Below are 17,516 nucleotides of genomic sequence, written 5' to 3'. Positions count from 1 at the left end.
CAGCCCCCTCCCCCTCTGAGGCCCTTGGAGAGCTGGGCACTTCGCCCCCAGGTAACAGCCTTCTCCTTCCAGGAAGCCCTCCTGAAGCTGGGCCCACTGCCCCGGCTCCTCAACGACATCAGCACAGCTCTGAGGAACCCCAACATCCAAAGGCAGCCGAGCCGCCAGAGTGAGAGGCCGCGGCCTCAGCCCGTGGTGCTGCGGGGCCCGTCGGCCGAGATGCAGGGCTACATGATGCGGGACCTCAACAGGTGAGCACTGCGGGACCCCACACCTGTGTCCTGGGACCCCACCATTTTGTTTCCAATGCACTTCACTGGGCTCCACGTGCGCCTCTGTGGGGCTTGAAAGAAAGAGAAGCAGGTGTCAGAGGACTCAGTGAGGAGGCAGGTCCAGGCAGCGCTAGGCTGTGAGAGCCTCCAGAGTCAGGGGGCGCAAGCACTGTGGGCCCAGGAGGTGAGCCAGCCAGGGAGTCCACTGCCGGCGCTGACCTGCTCTGTCCTGCGCCCGTGCCCGTCCCTGAGCTGGGGTTCAGCCAGTGCATGTTGGATCAGCCATGTGGTGTCCAACTGGCCGACCCAGAATATCTCTGTACGAGTTGGAAAGAAGCACTGCCCCAGCCCCCACCAGCCCCCACAGACCTTGCCACGCCCAGGGCTGGGGAGCCACACCTGGCCCCAGCAGGGCCTCCTCAGCCACCGCTCGGATGGGTGGCGCTCGCCTCAGTGGCCGCTCATGGTGATGGCCACCCTGCTCATTCCTTGCCTGCCTCTCCCTCCATGACACCACATCCGTGCCATATTCCCACCTCTCTCCTTCTCTGTCTGTGCTTGCCCCTCTTTCCATCTCTCTCCAGCTCCATCGACCTTCAGTCCTTCATGGCGCGAGGCCTCAACAGGTGAGGGGCTCTCCCCTCCCCTCCCCCCTCTCCTGTCTCCCACTCCAGTGGCCTCCACCTTCCTTCCCTCCGCTCCTCCTCCATGCGCCCTCATCTCCTCCACATCTACCCAGACTTGCCCCTCATCCCTCCACTTGCTGCCCCATCTCCCCTCCTCTAGGCCCCCCTCCCTCCCGGCAGGGGCCTTGTCCTTTCCTTTCCCCACGTACTCCTCCCATCCTCCCTGCCTGCCCTGCCCGAGCTCTTAGCCCTTCCCTTGAGGGTCCCACTTTCACCTCAGGGCTGTGTCAGACCACAGCCGGCTCCATTGCCAGTCGCCTGGGCCTCACCTCCACTGTGTGCCCCTTCCCTTCCGACAGCTCTATGGACATGGCTCGCCTCCCCTCCCCAACCAAGGAAAAGCCGCCCCCACCACCGCCGGGTGGGGGGAAGGACCTGTTCTACGTGAGCCGCCCGCCCCTGGCCCGGTCCTCGCCAGCGTACTGCACGAGCAGCTCGGACATCACAGAGCCGGAGCAGAAGATGCTGAGTGTCAACAAGAGCGTGTCCATGCTGGATCTGCAAGGGGACGGGCCCGGGGGCCGCCTCAACAGCAGCAGCGTGTCCAACCTGGCGGCTGTCGGGGACCTGCTGCACTCCAGCCAGGCCTCCCTGACCGCCGCCCTGGGGCTGCGGCCTGCCCCTGCCGGGCGCCTCTCCCAGGGCAGCGGCTCTTCCATCACCGCGGCTGGCATGCGCCTCAGCCAGATGGGTGTCACCACGGACGGTGTTCCTGCCCAGCAACTGCGCATCCCCCTCTCCTTCCAGAACCCTCTCTTCCACATGGCTGCTGATGGGCCAGGCCCCCCAGGGGGCCACGGAGGGGGCGGTGGCCACGCTCCACCTTCCTCCCATCACCACCACCACCACCATCACCACCACCGAGGTGGAGAGCCCCCAGGGGACACCTTCGCCCCATTCCATGGCTATAGCAAGAGTGAGGACCTCTCCTCGGGGGTCCCCAAGCCCCCTGCCGCCTCCATCCTTCACAGTCACAGCTACAGTGATGAGTTCGGACCCTCTGGTACTGACTTCACCCGTCGGCAGCTCTCACTACAGGACAACCTGCAGCACATGCTGTCCCCTCCCCAGATCACCATTGGTCCCCAGAGGCCTGCCCCCTCAGGGCCCGGAGGTGGGAGTGGCGGAGGGGGCAGTGGCGGGGGTGGCGGGGGCCAGCCACCCCCATTGCAGAGGGGCAAGTCTCAGCAGTTGACAGTCAGCGCTGCCCAGAAACCGCGGCCATCCAGCGGGAATCTATTACAGTCGCCGGAGCCGAGTTACGGCCCTGCCCGTCCACGGCAACAGAGCCTCAGCAAGGAGGGCAGCATTGGGGGCAGCGGGGGCAGCGGTGGCGGAGGGGGTGGGGGGCTCAAGCCCTCCATCACCAAGCAGGTAGGTGAGGCTGGGAGGAAGGCAGGGGGGAAGAAGGAAACGGGTCGGGGAGGTAGAGGTAGATTAGAGTTTGTGGTCTGAACTTACAATTTTCTCGCCTCCTTCCACTTGTTACGCAAGTGTGTGCTGCTCTGGGCGCTGTGACTTGGCCACGAGCAGCAAAGGGCCCTGCCCGCAGGGAGCTCGCACTCGGGAGGCTCGATAGAGAGCTTGCCTAGCATTCACAGGTGGTCAGAGCTCGAGCAGGGGGCACAGGGTGGGGCCCTCTCCTGGCAGTGCTCGCTCTAAACGCACCCTGCCTTCTCCCGCCTTCCCTCTCTGTGCCCCACCTGCCCTGTCCCAGCATTCTCAGACGCCATCCACGCTGAACCCCACAATGCCAGCCTCTGAGCGGACGGTGGCCTGGGTCTCCAACATGCCTCACCTGTCGGCTGACATCGAGAGCGCCCACATCGAGCGGGAAGAGTACAAGCTCAAGGAGTACTCCAAGTCGATGGATGAGAGCCGGCTGGACAGGGTACGCCAGCCCCAAGCCCTGCCCTGCCCTTGGCATTGCCGAGGGCAACAGCCAGGATCAGGTAGTTATGGTGGGAAGAAAAGAAAAAGACTTGACCCCCTGTCTTGAGAAGCCTTCGGTCTGTTAGGGGAGAGCAGATACAATTCTCCGTTGAGAATTCAGTTCCCACTCTGTTGTGTGGGTTATACACATCATAGCCCGCCTGGGGAGGAACAGGCTCTGTGGCAGGCGCCCCCCATGCTCTTCCCAGGGAGAACATAGTCCGGGCTCCTGTGGCCGCTCAGGAGTGGGAAAGTCACTTTACTAGCAGCCAGCTGATCAGTTGGGCGGGATAGAGGGGTTGAGATGCACTATAAGCGACGGCCGCTTTGCCCAGTCACTGCCCCATGGGCAGAGGTGGCAGAGGGTTGGTGGTGTACAGTAGTGTGTATCGGCCCCTGTGGGAAAAGACCACCCAGACTCCCAGCTGGCAGTGGCCCAGAGCGAAAGACAGCCAGAGCTCTGGGCACACACAGTGGCTTAGCAGCACGTTCCCTGGTGAAGCCATTGCTCCAAGAACCTTGAAGGAGAGCGTGGCTGCAGGCTTAGGCGATAGGTAGAGAGTGTATGGCTCCAACTTGGGGAGTAGAGAGCGGATTCTCGGGGGAATTGGGGTTTGACGGAGGAAATGTTGGGACCGACTTAGGTAGACTTGGTTAGCAAGCCCCAGGAGAGAACTGGCCCTGCTGGCAGAGGGTGAGCACCCCTCCTCACCCAGGACGCCTGCTGTGTGCGCTCTTCAGAGGAAGAGAGGGCCGTCTCTCAGATCAGTGTTTCTGTTGGCGGTTCGGGTGAGGAGCTTGTGGAGGAAGGCTCTCTCTCGCCTGGAACTGTCCAGTAGAGTTTTCTGTGGTGGTGGAATGTTCTGTGGTCCCCACTGTCCAATATGGTGGCCACGGGCCGCATGGCTGGTGCAGTTGGGGAAATGACGTTTTAATTTTTATTTAATTTTTCAATAGCTGCGCGTGGTTAGTAGATACTATATTGGACAGCACAGCTCCAGGCTTTAGAGCCAGTAGGGCAGATAGAATGACTCTTCCGAGCCCTTCCAGCCTCGAATCCCACTTCATTATCAACAGAGAGGCATTCGGAGCTTCTCAGCCGGGACTCCCCTGAGGCCCAGACCCTCTGCCCCAGGGTGCAGCCTTCCTCTCCCCAGCCAGTGTCTCTCCTTCCTGGTCTTCCCCAGGCTCTGTGGCCTGGGGTAGGGCTGAGGAGTCCCCTTAGCTTTAAATTCAGGTTGTGTCCGTGAGTCTGTTTAGGTTCCTGAGTGGGGCCTCATGTGTCCAGGTGCACATGTGAGGACATGTATAGACCCCCCGGGGTGTGGGGTCTGTGACCATGCTCCACTGTAAGGGATCTTCAGCTCCATGGTGGGGCCTTCAAAAAAGTGGGTGTGTACGTATGATCAGCCGGCAGGGAGAGGGCTGGAGGAGGTGGTTGGGATGTCATCCTCACCCTGGCAGCAGCTGTTCTTGGCAGACAGGGCTGGGGCGGGGTGGCGGGGTGAGGGCAGGGCGCCTCTCACAGTGCGGGGTCGTGTGCCCGGCGGGCAGGTGAAGGAGTACGAGGAGGAGATCCACTCACTGAAGGAGCGGCTGCACATGTCCAACCGGAAGCTGGAAGAGTATGAGCGGAGACTGCTGTCCCAGGAAGAACAGACCAGCAAAATCCTGATGCAGTACCAGGCCCGACTGGAGCAGAGCGAGAAGAGGCTAAGGCAGCAGCAGGTGGAGAAGGATTCGCAGATCAAGAGCATCATTGGCAGGTGAGGGGCGGCCCGGGGAGGGGTAGCAAGGGAGAGCTTGAGGTTGAAGAGAGCCCCCAGACCCCAACTCCGGACACTGTGAGGAAAGCCCACCCCTACACTCACCCACCAGAAGGGAAGAAACCCCTTGCTTAGTGTAGTAAGTGTCCCCGATGGAGGACCTTCTGAAGCCCTTGGAATGTGTGCCTGTTACTGTCCAACCGCCACTGCGTTACTTTCAATCCAGGCCGTGCTATTCACCCCAGACCTAGTCAGGGATCCTTGTCCAGAGCGGCCGCTGACCATCCCATCCTGCGCCCCAGGCTTGGAAGGGTGTTCAGTAGAAAAGGATGCCCCTTTTATAAAGTCTGCACATTCCTAGCTGCTCTGTGGAGCCCTGGACTCCAACGGAGGAGTCCCAGCACGGGGCTCAGTTATCCTGAGAACTGGGAGGGACCCTGGGCCTCACTCCATTCAGAGCCAGCTCCATTTTGATTCATTCTTCAAGTGTTTTTGAGTAACATTAATTAGAAGAACAAGGCTTCATTGGAAACTTTTGAAAACCACTGCTCCAATTGCTGTCCGTTATGAGAAATCACCTTGAGGGGCTCTACCAAAGGCAGAGAGGCGCTGGGATAACAGTGATTGTAGAGGACCTCTTGGGTGAGGGGCATCAGGGGCTACACAGGAAGTGGAATGGGGGACATGAGAGCCAGGTCTTCAGCCACTGGGGGTCTGGGAGGGCGCTGCCCTGAATGGGAGCGGACGGCCTGGCGTATGTGGATGGTAGACGCTCAGAAAGCTGTCCTTAGCGGGGTGTGAGGGTCCCTGAGGGGAGGGTGAGTAACGGACAACGGAGGGATTCTGGGGCGGGGAGGAGGGTGCTTGAGAGCTGCGTGGCACCCGGGTCAGGAGTTCCCTGGGCAGTTAGTGCCCGCCACTAACCCCACTGAAGCCCGTCCCTTCAGGCTGATGCTGGTGGAGGAGGAGCTGCGCCGGGACCACCCCACCATGGCTGAGCCGCTGCCCGAGCCCAAGAAGAGGCTGCTCGACGCTCAGGTGGAAATTACAATGTCATTTATCTTCTCCGTGTCCCATCCCCATCCATCCCACGGTCCTTCGTGCTCTCACTGCACCAGCACCCCAGCCCCATTGACGTCTGTCTCTCCCATTGTCCGTGTGTCCACTGGCTGCCCCCAGCAGCCCCTCAGTGACCCCATCTTCATCCCATCGTCTGTGCCTCTGTCATTCCTGGCTGTCTCAGCCCCCATACCCCTCCCCCTCCCCCCCCCCCCCCGTGCCTTCCCGCCCCCTTTCCCACTTCTGTCTGCGTCTCAGGACCTGCGAGAACCTCGCTCTGCCCCACACCACACCAGCTCCGGGAGCCTTGCCCTCCTGTGCCTGCTCCTGTCCGGGGCTCAGCTTCCTCAGCGCTCTTCTCAGCGGGTGGCTAGCCCTGGCCCAGACGCTGCATTTCACTAGAATAGAGCACAGGGCAGCGTGCCTGCTCGTTCCCCCAGGCTCCGGGGGCCCTGGGGACTTGGTGTCTCCATCCTCTGTTCTCTTGGCTCCCCAGTTTTCCTGACTCCTGGGCAGCCCCTGCATAGTCCTCCTGGCTCTTCAGAACTTGAACCCTCCCACCCTGTTAGCTCTTCCACCCTCGGGGTGTAAGTCCAGCCACCTCTGGCCCTCGCACCTGACTAGCTCTCCACCTCTCTGCTGCCCTCCCTCTTCTCACCAGCCAGCTGCAGGGCCTCCCAGGCACTCTTGCCCCTTGCTCTCCCTCAAGTCTGCTCACTTTCCCACCACGCTCTTCCTCCTGCTCCGCCGGCCAGGCTTCCCACCCTCCCAGGCTCCTGACCCCATGACCCCACTCTCTCCCCCTGCAGCTCCTCATCAGGTAGTTCTCCGGGTTGCTCTTTGACCACGGGCGGAGGACACAGGGGGAGGTGACTCCGGACCACAGCAGGTTGGTCACTCCCGAAGCCCGCTCCCCTCCGCCTCTCCACAGCCTCCCCCTCACTGCCTGCACCTGCGCACTGCAAGACCCTGCCCTGGCACCTTCTGCATAGACCATCTCCCGAGGCGCTGCCCAGAGAGAGAGCTCCCCTCGGCCTCCCGGTCCCTAGGTGATCCCTTCAAGTGCCAGGCATCTACCCTGGAGGCCGGGCATTGCCAGACCACACTCCCTTCCCACAGAACCCTTCCCAGCCTCCTCCTGTCAGCCTCTTCCTCTTCCTCTCCAGTGTATGTCTGTCACCCCCCATTTCACCAGAGCGTCCTTGGGGGTGGGGCTTGTTAACGGGGAGTGGTGATGATGGGTTGGGGCACCCTTGCTAGAGGGGCTGTTCTGACCACAGCAGGTAGGTTGGGGTTTCCTCTTCCTTACCTAACCTTCGTTCTCTACCCTCCTTCCTTCCACCTCTCACCCACTTCTCTCTCCTCCTTCTCCTTGCATCTGTGAGGTAGAAGGCATCTGGGCTCCTATGCAGCCCTATTAGGTGGGAATTAGGAGGAGCTCGTTAACTCCGAGAGGCCCTAGGGGGCCTGGAAAGACTTCTGTTCAGATGTCAGGGCAGTAGGCAGGGTGAGTGGAGCAGGAGGAGCAAGGAGCCATGACAGGTGTGAGCACGCTGACTGGCCCGAGTGGCATGGCAGCTGGCAGTGGGCTGAGACCGCTTCTCGATAAGATCATGGGCTCCGTGGCCATGTTGCTTCCCAGACAGGGGTGCCAGAGCAGCATGTTAAATAAACTCTGTTCTTCCCGTCAGAGCTCACATCCCAGGTGGCTAATGCCACTCGCTCCCCCTCCCCCGCCACCCAGTGGCCTTGCAGACACAATCCTACATAAAAAACTAGTCAAGGGAACCCGTCGGCCACTGACCTCATTTCTGAGCGCCTTATTTTCTGTGGGCTTGGTCTGTGGCAGGCAGTGGCTCCTCGCACTGTCACTTTACCTCTGCCTGCCCAGCCTCCTGTCCAAGTCTTAGTGGTCTGTAAACAGACGCTGAAAGGCACTGGGGACCTCGCCATGGAAAGGGCTCCTGCAGCGAATTCCTTTGGAAAATGAATAATGGCACCCCAATTTATCTACTTTCTAAATGGGGTCCATGGGGGCGTGGGGGCATGCGTGGCAGCCACGCAGAGGGACTGCATCTAAGGTTTCTTCTTTCCCTGCCGCCCGCCATTCCCTCCCTTGCTGACTGTGGGAAGCGAGTGAGGCAGCTTTGTTTGTGGCTGGGGGTTTGGTGGCTTCTGAGAGGGGAGTCTTTGATTTGGGAGGGAGAGCTGGGTTGGGAGCTTCTACCTGGGAGGATGTTGTATCCTTTAGAGAGAAGGTCAGACGTAACTGGGCCGAGCCTGTGGCCCAGGAAATAATTGGGAAGCTTTTGCTAAAGCACTTTTAGGCATTGGCCGCTCTACAACTCAGCCATTAATTTAAAAGTTAATTCTGCGCCTGTATTTTATTTTTCGGTTGGCGAAAACAAAATTTATTGGGGGACAGATAGACTTCCTGCTGCAAGAGGGCAGGAGGCAGGGGCCCAAAGTGGGTTACCCTGTTCCCCTATTTGTAAGGCAAGTGAGCAACCAGAAGCCTAGTGCCGATGGCTGCCTTCTCCGGCCAAGGGCCGGGCAGGAGCTGGGCCAAGGGGGCAGGAGCGGGGGCCAAGCAGCAGGGGTGATACAGGACCACGGATGGGGTAGGATCTGGTACCCTCACCTTTAATGGGAGCCCAGGGAGAGGGAGTGAAAGAAACGCGGGGGTGGGAAGGAATGACTTGTGTGTGCGCTTCCTGTGGCTGCAGAGGTTGGGGCCTGCTGTGGCCGCAGGGCTCCCAGGCTGTTGTGGTTAGAGAGAGAGGGAGAGAGAGGGAGAGAGAGAGAGAGGCAGCCCTCCCACGTCACTTCCCTGAATCCCCTTCCTTTCCCCCCAGTACAGTTAAACCTCTCTAATTTGGAATGTTATATTTGAGAAGATGGCTACTCTGAATAAGTGACAAAACTGAATGACAGTGTCTATTTAATGAAATGCATGTCTTCAAATATATACAGTAAGTAAACTTCAATGAATAGGCTTTTCTCCTCGCGCCCTCAGGGAGCATGCGTTAATGAATAGATAGGACTGAAAAGTCTGTTTTCTGGTATAGGTTAAATATTCCTCCCACAGGCAGATTGCCACTATTAATTTGCTTAGCACACCCTTTCTTCATAGATAAAGGAAAACTCAAGCCCAGTTTTTATTCAAATTATGAAAAAATTCCAAATCCATGGGGGTTTGGATTAATGAGGTTTTGCTGTACTGCCTCCCCTTGTTCCCTCAACACAAAGTTCCTACCTTGGATGGGGGTGGGCTGGGAGAAGGCTCCCAGAGGAGGAGGTGGGCTGGGCAGGAGGAACAAGGGGTGGGTGAGGGGGAGGAACTTGCTTTTGAACTGGTGTCCTGCCGTGACTCCTGGGTTGAAGGCCCGATTAGGAGTCTGGGGTAAGATTCCTTCTCCCTGATCCCAGAAGAAGTAACTTCTACTGAAGGTGAGAAATGAATCAGGAGGGGGTGTGCGGAGGTCCTGGGGGAAGAGGAGGGGCATGGCCTATGGCGTGGGCTGGCTTTGGGGGAGGCCACTGCGAGGGGGCTGGCACCCAGGCCACTGCGATGCGTCTCAATAAGTCCGCGCTCTCCTCTTTGGTGTCTTGCAGGAGAGGCAGCTTCCCCCCTTGGGTCCAACAAACCCGCGTGTGACGCTGGCCCCACCTTGGAACGGCCTGGCCCCCCCAGTCCCGCCCCCCCCACCCCGGCTGCAGATCACCGAGAACGGCGAGTTCCGAAACACCGCAGACCACTAGCCCACCCAGCATCACAGACCTCCTTGCCCATCACCCCACCCCGGACAGCACCGACCGCCGGGACTGGACGTCGCCGAAGGACAGCGGGACTGCCTCCCTGAATGCTTCCTGGGGGCACCAGTCCCCCACCCCCACTGCACCGTTTCCAGGAGGGAGAGCGGGGACCCTAGCTGCCCCTCTTTCCTTCCTGTTGCGGTGCTGCCCCCTGTGATTCCCGAGGACCCTTGCCCAGGACACCACCTACCCCACACTGACCCCTTCACTCCGGGGTGCTATCCCCATCCTCTGCCTCATCGTTCCCCTGAGCACTGGGGGACAGACCCTCGCCCCCACCCTGGGGGTGGGGCACCTCCAAACTTTCAACTTCAGGGTGATTTTTTAGCAGTAACCAGAGCTGACAATCTAACTCCCCTCCATTGCCCCATTTTGGCCTCCCCTGTCCCCCTTGTTATGGGGAGGGGACCCCGGGTGAGGGGGCCCCACCCCTTGATTTCTCAGGAGCGTCTGGGGGGGCTCAGCACGCACAAACTCCTTCTCATCCTACCACTCTTAAATTTACTCCCTCCCCACCCAGAACCCAGATGGGGTGGAGGGGCCACCGGGGCAGGGTGGGGGCGGCAAGGGGGGAATGGGAGTTGTCTCCCCTTCCTCCCACACCTGATCTGCTCTTGGCTGGTCCCAGAGCGGGGTGAGGGGGCTGATGCCCCCCCCTCCCCCAGTGTGTTGGGTGGGGTGGAATTGAGGTTAGGGTGAGGGGTTAGGGTTTAGGAGGGTGTGTATGTTGGGGAGGACAGACTAGCTGATCTGCCCTACCATGACACACAGCCCCCCCTGCCCCTCCCCTCTCTCTTCATGGTCTCTACTCCCAGGGGGACGGGGGAACTTACTCTAGGAAAAGCCATGTCTCTCTCCCCCAGGGTGGGGGGGCCTGTGTGGAAGAGGGGTGTTGGGGGCCTCTTTCCATGACTCTGTCCCCTGGGGGAGGTAGGACAGGGCTGGGCTACCCTCTCTTCTCTCCCCCCCTCCCAATCTCCCTCCACCTCCCTCCCTCCCGCCAGCTCCACAATTTTTCGGTGTTTCTCTGTACATAGCTCTCTGGCGGGATAGGGGAGGTAGGATGGATGGGGTTTGGGGTGGGTAGGTCATGAGAGGGCAGAACCCCCTTCTTGACACCCCTCTTCCTTGACTGCTATCCCCTACCCAGCCTTGCCCCCTCATCCCTTCTTGCGTTTGGTATTGAGACTTCGCAGACTCCACCCTTCTTTCTTTTGTATGGACAGTTCCCCTTCAGTCCCCTCCCCCTAATCACATACACCCAGCCGGGGCCAAATTTATACTTATATAAAAGTTGTAAATATGTGAAATTTTATCCCTGTGCCCTTTCCTTGCTTTCCCAACCTCAGACCCTACCTGGGACCCCCCTTTCTCCTCTTATTTGGCTGTTGTAATTATCTGGGGTTTGTACTGTACATATCTGGGGTGTGTGTGTGGGGGCTGGGGGCAACCCCTGTGTACAGAGCTTCCTAGCCCCCTCCCCCATGCTACCCTCCCCACCCACCACCCTAAGGGTAGGGAGAGGCATCTCCCTACCGGTTTTATTTTGTTTTCTCATTTTCCCTCCCTACCCAACCCCCTCCCAGCCTTCTCTACCCCTGCCGCCGTCCCTTTTTCTCCACTCCCAGCCCCATTTCCTTTTTTTCTGGAGTGTGTGGTGAAACTGAAAAACCATGTTTAATAAACGGAGATTGTTCTTTTATTTCTCTGCTGGCTTTCCTAAGCTGGGACCTCCAGGAGGACCAACAGGGTGATAAGACCTGCTTTCTGAAAGGAGACCCACAGCCCAGGAGGAACCATCCCCGTGCAAGACAGTCTCCTCCGGGAGTGTCACTCTCCCCAGCCAGACTTGCTGCTTTAGAGCAGGGTGTTACAAAAACCACACACAAAGTTCGACTGAGTAAATGTAAAGGTCTAATTGGCTTTATTCACTGATTCATGAATTGGGCAGCATCCCATCCAGCAAATAGCTCAGCCCAGCTGCAGAAAAGAAATGGTTTTAAAGGTGGAAAGGAGTGGGAAAAGGAAATTATTGGCTAAGAACATTGTTGTAGACAAGGTCGCCCTCCTAAGCCACACGGAAGGGGTCTATCAGGTAACCCCGGGCGGAATGGCTAAAGGTGACATTCCAGGGAGAAAGTGAAACTGCAATTAGGTTAAGTATTAAGTCTTAGTTTGAGACATGGGCTTGGCGCAAATGACTCCATTTGGGACTAGCTGTCTGTTTTTTAACAGGGTTTTGCACTGGCCAAACCCAGTGTAGCTCTCCCCTCCACACTGCCCCACTTAACCCCAAGTAGAGGCCAAGGAACATGAGCATTCTCTGATAAAAGATTCCAAGTCTCTATCTACAAGCATCCTTTAAAGAAAAGAATTACCACCTGGCGGGTGGGGCTCCGGAGTTGAGCATGGACTTATGAACCAGGAGGTCAGCGGCTGATTCCCGGGCTGTGGCCGGACTGTGGGCTCCATCCAGGTGTGGGGCCTGCAGGCGGCAGCCGATCAATGATTCTCTTTCATCATTGATGTTTCTCTCTCTCCCTCCCTCTCTGAGATCAATAAAAATATAGTAAATAAAAATAGAGAAAGTAATTACCTAGAAATAAGGTTTCATTGCTGGTTAAAATGTCCCCAAGCGGAATGGAGGAAAGAACATGGTTCCTTAGCGAATTGGGTTCCAATCCCAGACCTACCACTTGCCAAGCGGAGGAGGCAGGAGGCAACACCCGCCTCGCAGGCCAGGCGGGTGGGCCCCGGGCGGCGCGGACAATGCGGAGCCCACACAGCAGGCGCCCTCCTACCCTGCCCCTTAGCACCTGGCGGGGCGCTGGCGCCACCTCAACTCCCGGCGCCTCACCAGCCGCCCCTCCCGCTGCGCGCGGCTCCTCCGAGGCACCTCCCCGCCGCGCGGCCAGCCCCGCCTCTCAGCACCGCCTTCTCGCCCGCGCAGCCTATCAACACGAGGCGCGTGGGCTCCAATTGGCTGCTTCTAGCCCCGCCCCCCGTATCCGGCGTAGGCGTCGGGGAGGCGGCGGCTTCCGGCCGGGACGGCGCGGTAGCTCTGAGGTGCCTCACGGCGCTTGCGGCTTCCCGGGAGCTGGGCCCTGTGGGCAACGCAGGGGCGCCGGAGCGGCGGGCCAGCCGGGCCGTGGCTGGAGGACCTCCCCATCTTCTTCACGGGCCCCGGAGTTTACCCGGTTGGTGGTGGTGGTGGTTGTGTTGGTGGGGAGCGCGCGGGACTGGTCTGACTGAAAAGTTCCGCGGGTCGGGGCGGGGTGGGGGTAGGGAGGGCAGGTGGTGTTAGAGGCAACGCGCTCTCCTTATTCGAGCTGCTGAGACCCCCGTCCCTTTCCTCCACAGCCTTCATCCGGCGTGAGATCCACCCGTGCCCCTCACCTCCGGGACTCGATCCCCTGGGGTCGCTTCCCGTGGAGGCCATGGATACCTCGGCACCTTTGCCTCCCGTCCCCCCGTCCCCGAACTGCAACCCCGCCCCACGGACCATCCAGATCGAGTTCCCTCAGCACAGCTCAATGCTTCTGGAAGCCCTGAACCGCCACAGGCTGGAGGGGAAGTTCTGTGATGTGTCCCTCCTGGTGCAGGGCCGGGAGCTTCGGGCCCACAAAGCAGTGCTGGCTGCTGCCTCTCCTTACTTCCACGACAAGCTTCTCCTGGGCGATGCCCCACGCCTCACCCTGCCCAGCGTCATTGAAGCGGATGCCTTCGAGGGGCTGCTCCAGCTCATTTATTCAGGGCGCCTGCGCCTGCCACTGGATGCTCTCCCTGCCCACCTCCTTGTGGCCAGTGGCCTCCAGATGTGGCAAGTGGTAGATCAGTGCTCAGAGATTCTTCGAGAATTAGAAACCTCAGGTGGTGGAATGCCAGCCCGTGGAGCCACCCCTTATCACACACTTCTTTCCACTGCATCATCAACAGGAGGTTGGTGCATTCGCTCTTCCTCTTTCCAGGCTCCTGTGCAGGCTTCTGCTTCTACCCAGAACCCCGTTGGAGGGGAGGGGAGTGAACTGGGAGAGGTGTTACAGATTCAAGTTGAGGAGGAGGAGGAGGAGGAGGAAGAAGACGATGATGAAGACCAGGGGTCAGCAGCACTTTCTCAGACTCCTCAGCCTGCCAGAGTATCAGGGGTACCCCACTCTCATGGGTCCCACCCACTGCCCAAATCTGCTACTCCCCGTAGGCTTCCAGAGGAGGAGAGTGCACCACTTGAGCCTCCTGCCCCTCCTGCTGCGCCCCCCAAAATCTTCTACATTAAGCAGGAACCCTTTGAGCCTAAGGAGGACATAACAGGAAGTGGCACTCAGTCTGGAGGAGTAACGGAGGAGACCACAGTGTTTCCTAAAGGAGGCACTGAAGGGAGTGAAGAGCTGGGGTTCTTGCCGCCCTCGGGAGTAGGGGCAACCTCTGGAGGAGGAGGTCCATCCTGGAAACCAGTGGATCTTCATGGGAATGAAATTTTGTCGGGGGGTGGGGGACCTGGGGGAGCGGGGCAGGCTGTTCATGGGCCTGTGAAACTAGGGGGGACACCCCCTGCAGATGGAAAATGTTTTGGTTGCTTGTGTGGGAAGCGGTTTGCAGTGAAACCAAAGCGTGACCGGCACATTATGCTGACATTCAGCCTCCGGCCCTTTGGCTGTGGGATCTGCAACAAGCGCTTCAAGCTGAAGCACCATCTGACGGAGCATATGAAGACCCATGCGGGAGCCTTGCATGCCTGTCCCCACTGTGGTCGTAGGTTCCGAGTCCATGCCTGTTTCCTTCGTCACAGGGACCTGTGCAAGGGGCAGGGCTGGGCCACTGCTCACTGGACTTACAAGTGACTGTGAGGCCATATACTAACTTCTAGGACAAGAGAGCCACTGCTGCTGATGGATACTTACCCCTCACTACCATGGCACCCCAATCATGGATCTCATAATCATGCCAGGAGGATATATCATGGACCTCTTGTTCTTGGGTATGGACCTCAACCTGGGCAGATTTGGAAACTTAGAATTCTCATCTTACTGCAGGTTTTTACTAATCACATTACAGAATAGTGGTTTACAGGCCATATGTAAATTGGTCACTTGCTCATAATAGACCTTTTTATACAGGAAACCAGATTTCAGATTAGAAAATTTATTTGAAGAGAGAAGAGTTAAAACAAAAAGACATAATGATAAATGTTTCATTCAGTCTCCATGAGGAGTTAAAGGAGCTGGTCTCCATCTAGGGATATGTTTGATTTAGAGTTCTAATAATTCAGGGACTGAGCTCTAAGTTTTTCTTTCCCTTATCATTGCTGAAATGTGAGCAGAGTTCTTTTTTATGTACTTTCCTTGTTATATTGTCTTTCCAGAAGCCCCTCAGATCATAACTTGCTTTTTTACCAGTAGATATCTTCCCAACACCTTTATTTGTATGTTGTAGTTGAGCACTTTAACAAATTGACATTCCATGTGTCATTACTAGAACCCTCTTTAATAGAGGGTATTCCTTCAACAACGTGTGCCTCTTGTCTACTTTTGACCACCACTGATCACTCATATATTGATCACAGTGATTGGAATGTGACCAGGGAACTCAGGAGATGGCCATTGACCTAAAATGCTCTCAAGGTAGCACCACTACTCTGAACAAATGGCTTTGGTCAGAGACGAGAGACGAGTTGAGACAGCACATACTGAAGGCTAGAGAGTAACTGCATAGTGGGACCACACCCCCACCTTTCCATCCCTACTCGCACATGACAAATAAACTTTGTTTTGGAATTGAGAACTGACAGTGGACTGGACTGAGTAATTTATGTGGGAGAGACAATGTGAAACAGAGTTGCCAAGACTTGGATGTGTTTTGCAGCTGGGTTATGTTGATGGGGAAAGAATGGGATAGTTTCACACTGGTGCAGAGAAAAGGATTCTAGACTTAAGTGGGCTAGATTCTAGGCCTGGACCTGCCACTGAATAACCTCTGGTAAGCTATCTTATCTCTCAGAGTCTGAACTGCTACTTTTTTTTCTTCTTTATGGGGTGGTATCTCCTAACTGGTTCTCTGTCTTTTTTTAATGTATTTTTATTGATTTCAGAGAGGAAGGGGAGGAAGAGAGAATAGAAACATCAGTGTTGATAGAAAATCATCGATCAGCTGCTTCCTGCATGCCCCCTACTGGGAATCAAGCCCGAAACCCAGGTATGTGCCCTGACAGTGAATCGAACTGGCCTCCTGGTTCATAGGTTGACCCCTGAGCCACACCAGGTGAGCCCTCTTCCTTTTTGTTTTTTTTAAAGGCCTTGGTTCACATGATCTTTACTTATAATGTTCTCCAATTTTATATATTTTGTATAATGTTGAGTTTGCTCTACAAAGAGTGCAAAGCACTGTACCAGACCCTGCTTTATACTCTGCTCTCTAGGAGTTCACAGCTACTACTGAAGCTAGACAAATAATGACAATGTAGTGTGGTAAGTTCATATAGTGGACAGGACAAGTTAATGTAGTCTCACGAAGGAAACTGAACCAAGACCTATTATAGGTCAACAGAGATTTCACAAAGAACTCCATGTGCCAGACTAGTATGGCAATGAGTGTGGATGGCTGAACTAATGTAGAAATGGTGAACATGAGTTCAAGTCACAACTTCACTTCCCTAAAGCATGTTCTTCAAAAGGGGCTAAAAAAATGTAACTTTATGGCTGAAAAGGTAAATTGTAGCTGGTATCTGTCAGCCTCTCTAAAAGAGCCATGCCATGGTACCATTAAGGACTGAACACATTGGGAAAGGGATCAAGGCATAGGCTCCAATCTTCAATCTATTGTAATCCCACCCACCTGTCATTCTTTTGGCACACATCCTGTTGGTGGCTATATCCATTGGCCAGGATCCTCAGGTTGCAAGCAATGGAAGCTGGCTCTAACTTTATCAAAACAGGAAACTGAAAGGATGTGGAGTGGCTCCTCAAATGGAAGGAAGGGATGAAGGACCAGCCTTTGGAAGGATAAGACCTGGGTCATATCTTGAGAGTCCAGGGAACAGGAACTCCTGGAAGTCTCTTCAGGTCATATGTTTTGGGGTGGTAATGAACCAGTCATTCTTATTTCTTGTGTCACTCAAGATTAAATTTCCCAGATAACAACTGTGAGCCTCAGATCCACCCTCTGGCCAGAGCACCTTGATCATGTGTTCCCTCAAAGTAACAGAGTGGGCATGGAATCCTCAAGGGGCAGTTGAAGTCCTGGGATAGAAGAGTAGGGAATGGTTGCTGATCAGACCACAGGAACAGAGACCCACCCCAGACCATCTCCACATGTTGCCCACTTTGGGATCCTTAAAGCCTCAGATATACCTGGCACTTAATAGGTATTCAAGATATGTGAACCTGCCTGCCCTGGCTGATTTGGCTCAATAGAGTGTTGGCCTATGGACCAAAGGGTCACAGGTTTGATTCCTGGTCAAGGGCATGTACCTCAGTTGCAGGTTTAATCTCCTTCCCCAGTTGGGCACATTCAGGAGGTAACTAATTGATGGCGACCCTCCCCCCGCCCCCCTCCACTCTCACTTAAAATCAATGGAAAAAATATCCTCAGGTGAGGATTAAAAAAAAAAAAAGGTACGTGAACCTGCCCAATTTCCACCTCTGCCCTCTAAATTGAAGGCATAATTGTTTCCTTCCTCTCCTTAATCCCGGAGCACTTTGTTATTACTCTATAAAGCCAATTACAGTACCATGTTCGCCCTGGCTGGTGTTCCTCAGTGGTTAAGAGTGTCGGCCCCCATACTAAAGGGTTTGATTCTCTGGCCCCGGGAGGCAACTAATGTGTCTCTCTCACATCAGTGTCTCCCTTCCACTCTCTCTAAAAATCAATGGGAAAATCCTTGGGTGAGGATTAAAAAATACAAACAAACATTATGTCAGAGTTTTATTTCAAAAGTTATTAGGTATTGTACCCTGGCCCATGTGGCTTGGTTGGGTGTCACCCTGTGCACT

General features: G+C 56.3%; 2 protein-coding genes and 1 long non-coding RNA gene across 3 annotated transcripts in view; 2 read left to right on the top strand and 1 right to left on the bottom strand.

Annotated features, from left to right (window-relative positions):
- Positions 1 to 11,233, top strand: part of SYNGAP1 (synaptic Ras GTPase activating protein 1) — a 30,323-nt gene extending 19,090 nt beyond the window's left edge. The window contains 7 exon segments of the mRNA XM_070418769.1: positions 73 to 251; positions 857 to 898; positions 1,258 to 2,332; positions 2,676 to 2,849; positions 4,445 to 4,656; positions 5,604 to 5,694; positions 9,331 to 11,233. Coding sequence (XP_070274870.1) covers positions 73 to 251; positions 857 to 898; positions 1,258 to 2,332; positions 2,676 to 2,849; positions 4,445 to 4,656; positions 5,604 to 5,694; positions 9,331 to 9,477 — 1,920 coding nt within the window. The 3' untranslated portion in view covers positions 9,478 to 11,233.
- A 210-nt stretch (positions 11,234 to 11,443) lies between these two features.
- LOC139013265 (uncharacterized) lies at positions 11,444 to 12,307 on the bottom strand. The gene is made up of 3 exons (XR_011471955.1): positions 12,128 to 12,307; positions 11,913 to 12,016; positions 11,444 to 11,511 (listed from the first exon to the last, which is right to left on the bottom strand). It is a non-coding gene; the product is annotated as an uncharacterized lncRNA (long non-coding RNA).
- A 288-nt stretch (positions 12,308 to 12,595) lies between these two features.
- ZBTB9 (zinc finger and BTB domain containing 9) lies at positions 12,596 to 15,313 on the top strand. The gene is made up of 2 exons (XM_070418768.1): positions 12,596 to 12,728; positions 12,892 to 15,313. The coding sequence occupies exon 2, from the start codon at positions 12,969 to 12,971 to the stop codon at positions 14,367 to 14,369; it is 1,401 nt and encodes a 466-aa protein (XP_070274869.1). The 5' UTR covers positions 12,596 to 12,728; positions 12,892 to 12,968; the 3' UTR covers positions 14,370 to 15,313.
- The last annotated feature ends 2,203 nt before the right edge of the window (positions 15,314 to 17,516 follow it).

The sequence above is a fragment of the Myotis yumanensis genome, unplaced genomic scaffold (genome assembly GCF_028538775.1).
Source record: "Myotis yumanensis isolate MYYU_CA2020_CCGP unplaced genomic scaffold, mMyoYum1.0.hap1 SCAF_6, whole genome shotgun sequence".
In the NCBI taxonomy this organism is placed as follows: domain Eukaryota; kingdom Metazoa; phylum Chordata; class Mammalia; order Chiroptera; family Vespertilionidae; genus Myotis; species Myotis yumanensis.
This window is presented reverse-complemented; position numbering and strand designations above follow the sequence as displayed.